The 10,384-nt window shown below is 38.0% G+C and overlaps 1 protein-coding gene across 1 annotated transcript; it reads left to right on the top strand.

Annotated features, from left to right (window-relative positions):
* Window positions 1–458: 458 nt before the first annotated feature.
* On the top strand, window positions 459–4,888 carry LOC143860948 (uncharacterized). The gene is made up of 2 exons (XM_077371814.1): window positions 459–879; window positions 3,340–4,888. The coding sequence occupies exons 1-2, from the start codon at window positions 641–643 to the stop codon at window positions 4,715–4,717; spliced, it is 1,617 nt and encodes a 538-aa protein (XP_077227929.1). The 5' UTR covers window positions 459–640; the 3' UTR covers window positions 4,718–4,888.
* The last annotated feature ends 5,496 nt before the right edge of the window (window positions 4,889–10,384 follow it).

The raw sequence follows: 10,384 nt of genomic DNA, 5'->3' as shown, positions 1-10,384 counted from the left end.
TTCAATTTTTTTATTAAGAGTGACATTCAATTTATGATGATAATCTCTAATTTAACCATAATTATATCATTTTCTACATAAATAAAAAAATTCCTTGCAAAATTTTTTCCATTGGAAATGTTTTTCATGCAATCCAAACACGGCCTTAGGGTGATCAAGATTCAAGACCTTCGATCCAAGGGTCCAAAAATATTGTTGAACAGGAAACACTTAAAAATGAGTGAGAAGCAACATGAAGAGGGGATTGAACATTTACCTAAATGGTAAGGCTTTATTCTTCAGCCCAAAGGTCAGATATTCAAACTCAGCTCACCTACTCTAAAAAAAACATAGGGGCACATAACATGGGGGCACATGTTTGGCCTATACGGTATGCCCACTCTAGTATAAATGGGCCCACCAATATTCCATGAAATAATTTTCCATGTTCATAAATACTAGTCCCGAAATCTTGACTATTTTTTCTCTTCCCTTGATAACACTCCACTAAAAAGACCAGTTCTCGTCTCTTTTTCTTCATCTCTCTCTCTTGGAAAAAAACAAAAACCAGAAAGCAACGGTCGAGTTTTGAAACGGTCTGAAATGTTGCTAGGGTTTTCCAGTCCAAGATTTTGAGAGAAAAGGTAGGAGAAAGGTAAAAATGGGGGTTTCAGGGAAAAATTGGTGTTTTTGCTCTGGAGGTGAGAGGTCAGAGAAAATGAAAGGGACCATTTTCTGCACCAAAAGTTCGGCCATGGCCAATGTTGGTAATGGCACGGGTTTTTTTATTCACAGGAACTTGTTGCTCACTACCCACGTCAATCTCCCCTCTGTGGCTGCTGCCGAGGGTGCCGATATCAAATTGCAGGATCGTATTCCCGCCAGACTCGTCCCTCACAGGTCTGTGTTTTCCTTAAATGTACTTTTTGTGGGTGTGATATTGGTTTAATTTGTCAAAATGCGTTTTTTTTTTTTTTACTTTTTTTTTTTTTCCATTTGTTCTAGTTGCTATGGTGGGGTTGGTTTATGTGGTGTTCAGAACTTTAGATAATGGTATTGGTTTTTTATTTTGGTGCTTTTTGCTCATCTGTTAGATCTGATAGAATGAGTACTTACAATGGGAATTTAAGGTTTTTGTTTTGATTATTAGGGAAGAGTGTAAGTGGCAAGCTGGGTGGGTTAAGAATTTGATTTGTTATTTATATCGAATGTTATGTTACTGTGGCACAGAAGCATTTGTTGCAAATTTTTTCTTAAAAGAAATATGTCCTGAATTTAGTGAATGTTTTATACAATGATACAAGTATGACAGATCAGCATCGGGCTGGATCTTGTAAACTGGTTTTTTTTTCCTATCGAAAACATTATCAATGAGTTCCGACATACACGCCTCGTGAAACAAATTGTAAAGTAAATGCTAGAGTTCCATTGGGGGGGAGTTGATAAACTTGCTAATCTCTTCCACCTATTTGGATTTATGAGGAGTTGCTATATCTTGGTTCAGGTGGTTGCAGCACATGAAATCATTGACGAGGCTAATGTTTAGAGGTATTGTTTTAGAACTAGAGTTTGAAAATTTTCAGGACAGGGCTGGATTACCATTTCTGTTTTGGGTCCTAGAGCAATTGGTTTTTTGAGAGAAGGATGGTGGGTATCAGTTGGAGCACGTCGACAGTTAGCTAGTTGGTGAAGATGGATGGTTCACCGAATGCATTTTGCTTAGTCCATGGGTCCTCTACTCTTTTTTGCATGGTGGCATTTCTTTCACTTTCCTGTTCACGTTGATTGCTGGTTCCAAAACCTGCCAAGTAGCTAAGTGATCTCATAACTCAGGTTTAAATTAAGGGGTTGGGGACTTTTAGTCGATTGAGACTTCCAATACATGGCTCAGACAATCTTGTTTGGAGCAATCAAGTCAAAAGCATGTTTTTTTCCTAAATGTGTTGGCGGTTAATGTGGAGACCATTGTTGTTCAAGAGATTGCAAAGCTTTTGGGTTGTAGGCAGGTTGATGGAGATCGACGTCCCTTGCGAGTTTATTCTCGGCGGGGCCGCCCTTGAGGAGCCCTGGAGAGATCTTTTTATTGTTATTTGTGGCCCTTAAGGATCTTTTGTTATTTTTAGTGTTATTAGGGGTATTTTGGGTTATAGTTGATTTATTAGGGTTATTTTAGTCTTCATGGTGTTTTTGTTTCTTAGGAATTCCTAATTTGGCAAGTTTCTTTATTTTAGCATTGTTAATTGCCTATTTATAGGCAAAGCTACAGCTCTTTTGTTACCTTTTGATGATTATTGAGATTAATTGATTGAGATTTATTCCCCAAGTTCTTCTTCTTCTCTCTAAATTCTCTCCGCTAGTTCTAATTCTTCTCTTCTTGTTCTCTCTTCCTTTTCTTCTTATTCTCTTCTCAGCCTACATCGAATTTGGTATCAGAGCCAGGTTTCGATCCTGAGACCTATGGGACCTGTGACTTTACTTCACTCTTATTTGATCCCCATTGTGTATGGGGAAACCTCCCCTTGCTTTTTTGGGTCTGGTGGTTCGTTTTGAAAAGCAATTGGCTAGATGAATAGAAAAAATACATTCTTATTCAACTAAAGATGATTAAATACCATTCAAAAAAATCTTTGGGAGGGAGTATAACCTTGCTTTAATCTTCTATTGCCAACTTTTTTTTAAATGGCATTTTCTATAACCAACTTATCTTTCCCTATGGACGTGATTGATCGTATTGATCAATTGCAGTTGGATTTTCTATGGAAAAGAGGTTCGAATCATTTCAAGTTTCATTTTGTTCGGTGGGAGGAGGTTTGCTGTTATGGGAGTTCAACCTAAAATTGGTTAACCAAGATTTATTTGGTAATGGGCTTAGCAGACTTGGTGAGGAGGGTGGTGGCCTATTTAAAGACATCACCAAAAGAAGCTATTGGACCAGGTATTGGGTGAAGAGCATTGTAAGTTCCTAGATCTTTGGGATTTGTCACGTGGAAGCTATTTGTAGGACAAAAAGTAGCTATTTGTGCGCCGAGCTTTGTAATTTGAGATAGTGTTCTAGTTCATTTGAAACTACCACTTTCTTGGTCCTTTATCTTAGCGCGTCTGAAAACTGTTCTGAAAAGACAGGTTTTTGAGCTACAACCAGGAAAATTTTCACATTCTATTTGGTTGTTCATCAGTATAATCATTTTTAATTTTGAACAGTTTCTACTCTTATTTAGGAACTGAAAAAAGAAAAATAAGAGAAGCAGTAGAACCTAGGAACCATTTCATTGGTTTCCAGTTTTTATTTTTTCCTTTGCAACTTTGGGTTTTGATCAGGTGTATTGTGGTGATTTGCCTCATCTGTTTATCTGGTTGCAGGTTTTTCATTACCAGTTCTGTTCTTGATCTTACAATCGTGGGGTTTGATGCCATGGATGGTGACTCAACTGCCCATGTGCGGCAGCCTCATTACTTGAAGACTTGCTCCAATCCAAGTCTAGATCTAGGAAATGTTGTTTACCTTTTAGGTCACACAGAGAAAAAGAAGTTGACAATTGGTGAGGGGAAAGTAGTGATAGCGACTGATAATCTCATTAAACTATCGACGGATGGGATCACTTGGAGTCCTGGATCTGCTGGTTTTGATGTCCAAGGTAATCTTGCCTTCATGGTATGTGATCCAATGAAGCTCGCCACATCTCCAAGTGCTAATTTTTCATGGAAGAGGGATCTTACCATGCAATTTGGTATCCCCATGCCTATCATTTGTGATTGGTTAAACCAGAATTGGGAAGGCAGCTTGGATGAACTTAACAAACCCAAACTACCAATCATTCGATTGGTGTCCACGGGACAAAAGAGTGAACATTCCTGCACTTCCTTCTCCATGCGTCGGGTTTTCAAGTCAGAAGAGGTGGAAGCAGACAATGAGTCATCGTCGTCACAAATAATCTCATGGGCTATGAATCAGCCTAGATCAAGCAGTACTGCTACAGAAAATGTAGGCGAAGTGGAAAACCCACTTGCCGATTTGCATGGTTCTACGCATGAGCAGGGAATTCCAACTCCAGAGATCTATGAATCCCGGAGGTTGACATCGGGGTCAATTCGTAAGAAGGAAAGCACCCAAACACAGCTTTTGGATATTAATTTTCCTCCCAAGCTTCCCAGAGCTATAGTCCCTCCATTGCCCATCAAGCAGTTATTCCCACACTCAGACAAGAATGTTGTTGAGAAATCTAAATTGCGTAGCCCATCAAGAGAAAACATATTTCATGAGGCAGGACCATCCAATCTTTATACCAGTGGCTCTGCTACTGGGGATTGCAGTGAGGTCCAGTCCAGTTCATCTCCATTAGAGGCTTCAGAGTTGAAGAATGGGGATGATGGGTTTTGTGCTGATTATAGCAGTGAGGGGGAGACCATGTACTCAGCTGAAACCATGGAGAGCAGAAACTACACTAGTCCTAGAGAGAACAAGTTTCACCAAGTTGGGAGGAGCCAAAGCTGTTATAGTTACACAAGATGGGGTGCCACTCAGAGAAATTCAGCAGCCTATAGGGGCTCCCTGGAAAAGCAGCAGAGCCTAATCCAAGAAAGGAAAATGTATTCACAGGGAGGTATGACTCAGAGGAATAAGAGCAATGATTACTTTAGTCCAACTGTTTCCTCAATCATGAAGAAGCGAAACAACTCAGAACAGGTGACAAGGCCCCAGCAAACTTTGGTCCAGCTATCCTCGAAATGGAACTTTTGATAAAATTCTAATAGATTGTGTTACTCGAGCGATTTCAATCCTGTTGTATGTGTTGGGGTGCTTGAAATTTATGCGAATTTGTTCTCGTTCCACCTATGCTGTGACCATATTTTTTTTTGTGATTTTCTGTGAAGATTCCTCTGATATGAATAAGTAGATGAAGATGTGGTACGTCTGCTTTGTGAAAGAGATATGCTGTTCCTTTTGCATTTTCCGTTTTAGTCAAAAATAGATTTCCTCTGAAATTGCAGGTTAGGGTTCTAAGACATGCGAAATTGTTCATTGGTATGGTCCTGGGAAGAAAAACACCAAAAAAACAAGAAAAACCCACTTCCGGGTGGAAACCTCTGTTTATTATCTTCCAGAAAAATTACACATACCCTTTTACAACAACTTCTCCCTATTTGTATATTTCCTCCCCTGTCTTGACTCTAACTGAATCTTGCTGACTAAACTAACAGAATTAACAACTATGCTGACTGGACTAACAGAATTAACAACTACAGAACCTTGCCACTAATTACTTGTTGATTGTCCTAACTCACTAACAACACAAAACAGAATTTCAGGTCTTTCCGACAGACATGTATCATTCATTCTTATACCAATTTTAACTTAAATACAGAAAAGCTTTCATAATTGATTGTTGCATGTTGATGGCATTTGATGGTACTTGATCTCTGCGATTAGATGCCTGCGAGAATATATGAAAGAACTGATCGACCCTAGTTTTTAGTTATTTATCTAATTTAGGATATATATCTTGAACTTGCATTTTTTAGAGCAAACATCTTGGAAGGTTCCATCTAGTGCTTCTCTTATTAAGCTACAGTTGAAGTCTCCTAATACAAGCACTATTAGGGCCACAATTCTAGGAAAACACTGTCGAAACCCATTAACCCTTGATATGATCTTAATATACACCAAAGAATCTCCGAAATTGATACAAAGGGATTTTCATATGAATTCATCCCCCACCCATTGTCTCCTGATAAAATAAACAAGTAGAAATGAATGGTTTGGATTATTAAAAGATTGTAAAACAAAACAGTACATGATTTGTGCATGCAATAAAGTAGATTAAATGACTAAAAATCCCATTGAAGACTTGGTTAAAATAGTTCATTTTTGGGCTACAGCCAATCTAAGGTGAACCGCATGTAAGCTTCCTTCTCATTTTCTGCACTCCATGACGCTCAAGCAGGACGGGAACTGTCGGTGTGGGTCTATTGATTGGCTTAAAGGATAGGAGATGACAGAGATTAACCCATTAGATTAAGAAGCCAGAAACAAAATCTCAGCTTCCTAACATTTTCTATTCACAACTTAAATAGAAAAAAAATGCAAAAAAAATCTGTTGGTAGAAATGGAAACTGTTGGCTCGTGTTCTTCCTTGATTGTGAAAGATGTCTTTGAAGATGCTTGATTTTTTAACAGTGTACTTGTTAGTGTAATGTCCCTTAGAAAGCAATGCCCGTGACGTGACTTTACTGTGCCTGCACATTTATTGACATGTATGGCTAATGATATATTTGTCTATTGCTTACTTTTTGTACGTGGAATTCATGTTGTGGATAACACATGGATTATATGGGTATTTGGGTCTCACCCTTCAGGGATTGAGACTGTGTTCTTTGGGGATATATTAAGATAACTAGTGTTTTGGGTAGCCCCTATTTCACAGCAAGGCCTGATTGTCCAGTTCCGAGTAACCATAAAGTGTGATATGAGCAGGTCTGAACTGAGGACGACTCAGAAATAAATATAGTATCCATGTGTAAGAATGTGAGATGACTACCTAAGCCTCATGATCTAATCAGTCATGAGAGAAGAGGGTTCTCAGTACACACTTGGTTGTATTTTTGTGATAGTAGTTGTAGCCTTTGTTCGGGGTGTGTTATTCTCTATAGTTGACCTCTATGGTAGAGAATCAGTCGGGGCGGCCTTAGAGGCGGTGGTTTACCGTGTGGCGTATTTCAGCGGTTCGAGTCCACTTTGTAAAGATCCTACCAAAGGACTTTGTGGTACTTGCATGCATTATATGGGTGACTTTAATTTAAATACATCGTCTGCCTATACAAGTTTGAGAAGAGAGGAGATTTGATGGTTGGTGAAGTGCCAGCACTTATTCCATCAGATGTGTAGGAAGTTGGATAGATCACAACTAGAAGATAAGTCCCTTTTGTTGAATTCCTTTGATCCCGGAAGAGTTGCAGGATGTTTTCAACGTGGCCCACTCTCTGTAACTTTGTCTGAAAGCATGGATCATCTGTTTTTTGAAATGAGCTTACTCGCCTTAGGTATGACAAACTGTCATGTGAAATTTCAACCATGGGCATATACCCTCGAAAGGTTCAAAATGGAGCTTGGATCATCGCCAAACACAAACGAAAAGGGTAAGATTGATACTGCCTTCAAGAGCGCTTACACCAAAAGCCCTAAGATTGATAAAACATTTTAGGCTGTCATTTAAACATGTCCCATTCCAGGCTGGGTCCCACCTAGCCCCATACCTAGGCAGGCCCCACTTAGGACATAACATTCCACCACGCTTCCGCATTTGCCATCCTTGGTGGCCTACTCTGTGGTGGCTTAACTTTGGCCTTTTTTCTAGGTAGCCCTTCCCACAGATCACCTCCTTCCGCAGCGGCCCACTTTGTCGTAACTTACTTTGACGATTTTCAGTCTGGATTTTTTTACCAGATAGTCCTTTCTATTGATGTGGAACCTTGCTTTGATACTAAATATTAGGTACCTAACCAATACGCCGAAAGCCGCAATACTGATAGAACGCGTTAGGCTAAGCTCTTTAAACATGTCCCATACCATGCTGTGTCTTGCCTGATCTCATACCTAGGCCAGCCCCCGCTTGGACCATAACATTTTCCAGCCATTATTGACCATATCTAACTAGAAAGAAACACCAGAGTTTTTTTTTTAAAAAATTCTAAGTCCAAAGTCTATCATTCTTCTCTACATCCCTGACAGCATCAGGCAATGAACAAAGTTCCTCACTTGTTGAGAGAGTAACAGTGAACCAAATCTCAGAATTCTCACAAATCTGGGTTGCACTCTCAATCCTACCTCCAAAGACTATTAAGTATTGCTCTTAGTAGGTCATAACTGTTATGTTTGTATGATAATCTTTGAGCACACAATCATGTTCTTCTGCTAGTTTAGAAAAAATAAAAGGAAAAATTGATACCCCTTTATGCAGTAGAGCCAAATCATGCATGAATTTGTCAATTTCATGCATTGCAACAATAACTTCTCTAGATTTAAGCAATGGAAAAATATAAGTTAACTATGTATGATTAAAAATCATTTTATGGAGAAGATTATGGATGGACCTAAAGAATTTATTTGATCAGTTTCTATGGATGTTTATACTTCTGTACATGAGAAGCGCAGGTGTCAGGTGTGTATAATTTTAGAAAATTTTGTCCGAATTTTACGCACAAATTTACTGATTATGGCCGATTTCTTCTCAACGTTCTTTTTTTTTTTATTGATGAAAAGGAACACAGGAATAAAAAGCCGATATCTATCACCAAAAGAAATAAAGTTTATAGGGAAAGCATTCATATCACCTGACAAATAATAGTAGAAAATGGTGATAATATATTCATCGCTAAAAGATGAAGATGAAATATTAAAAGTATCATTATCACCAAAAGAAATCTGAGAATGGTGAAAATATTTTTATCAGCAAAAAGACTAAGAAAATAGTGAATGTGTCTTTATCATCAAAAGAGACAGGGTGGTGAAAGTGAAGGTATCTTTATCATCAGGTGGATTGAAAGACAGTGAAGTTATTTTATAACCAACTCGATAGGTGAAATGTTAACACACCTTTAATTTTAAAAGACTAATGATATGGCAATAGAGAGTGGAACCAACAAATAGCCTTTTCCATAATAGCAGACATTTATTTTTCTTTTTCGTTTTTTTTTTTTGGCGGCTTTTTGTTTCCTTAAAATGGCAAAACCCCCTCCTATGCCATGTGGTGTTGAGGGATTTGCTCGGTTCATATTAAAATGGTAAGGTTATATGTATCACCAAAAGGCTAGAAAAACAATGAAGGTATATTTATCACTAAGGCCATAAAAGAAGTCGATCAGATTTTGATTTTGAGTAGAGTTTTTTTGTTTCCGGATTTTTGGCCACATCTCATCACCGGAGAAACTAGATTCCTGGATTTTGTTTCTCGATTTTTAACGACTTCACCCTCGTTTCCACTCAGAGACACCGATTTATCATGAAAAAGAATTCATTAATGATCTTGAAAATGCGTATGGCATACATTAGATTCTTGGAAAGTTTTGATTTATCTAAGGCCCTTTTGGTTTCAGATTGTGACAACTGATGGTGAGGCCACCAACCAATTAATCATATTCTAATGATAAGAGAATTGATTAAAGTGTGGGTCGCACTTTTTTAAATGAATAGATTGATTGAGGTTTATATATATATATATATGTATATAGCATTTGGTCTCCGTATGGACATGTCGTTCCCTGAAACTCAAACTCTTCTTCATAGGATAATCCTAATTGTTTCATTTGTGGAGGTCAAATTGTTGAGTCGTTCATTTTATACCAAATATTAGAGGGCTAGGATAATCCAATGGAGAAGACTTTTGGGGCATGACATTGAAACTTTTCGTGGCGTGTATTTTTGAAATACACACTCACGAATCACATAGAACTCTTATATTATACGCATTTAGGCCCTGTTTGTTTTAGATTATGACAACCAATTGTGGAGTCCCCAACCAATTACCGGACCGAAGATACATCAATGAGATGAAGAGGCATACATAGGGAGATATCAATCAGAATAATTTTTAAGATTTCTCAGTTATATGGATCGATATAGCCAACACAAATCGTGATATCTTGGTCTGACTATAATTTTATAAGATTTTCATCAAAAATTTCAACTGAAATCTACCTGTTTCCATTTACGTAACGATCAAAATTCATGCCAAAATCAAAATTTAAATCCTTGGTACTGATATATCTTGCTATCTCAGCTGAAATATAGCAATAAAGGGCTCCCCTCCAGGGAGCTCTTGGAGTTATTGTGAGGTTTATTTGCTGTTAAGGCTTAGCTGACCACTGATGTTGGCACTACCATGTTTTAATAATTGCACAAACTCAGCCTGTCTTTACTTTTTTTTTAAACAGCTGTCAAATGTTAATAAGCCAATTGATAATGAAAAGACAAGATGAGTTTTTGTAATTATTAAAACACAGTAGTGCCAATATAAGTAGCCTTCAAATTACCTTAGACCTATACGAAATACCAGTAATGCTAAACTGAGGGGAGGAGTGCCGTTATCAAATTGAACACCGCGTCCAACATTTCATCATTTTTATTTTCTGGGAATCACTTTGGCGAATTGCTAGGAGATTTCGCGGAAAGCCATTTCACGGATGACTTTTGCATCATAGAACATCCGCAATAAATCAATAGGACAAAATCTGCTGAAAAGTGAGCCTATTTTACTATTTGGCTGTTCTCTAAATGCAAAAGTCAGTCGCAAAATCGATTTACACGAAATTCCCTTATTTTTCTCAATCAGAGTCAACCATATTTTGAGGGAGATGATTTTTTCGCACCCACGGTAAGGATAATACACCCCCTGTTAACGTGATTTGATTT

The sequence above is a fragment of the Tasmannia lanceolata genome, unplaced genomic scaffold (assembly GCF_043159265.1).
Source record: "Tasmannia lanceolata isolate RefF3 unplaced genomic scaffold, GAP_Taslan_0.1 ptg000037l, whole genome shotgun sequence".
NCBI classification, from domain to species: Eukaryota; Viridiplantae; Streptophyta; class Magnoliopsida; order Canellales; family Winteraceae; genus Tasmannia; species Tasmannia lanceolata.
This window is presented reverse-complemented; position numbering and strand designations above follow the sequence as displayed.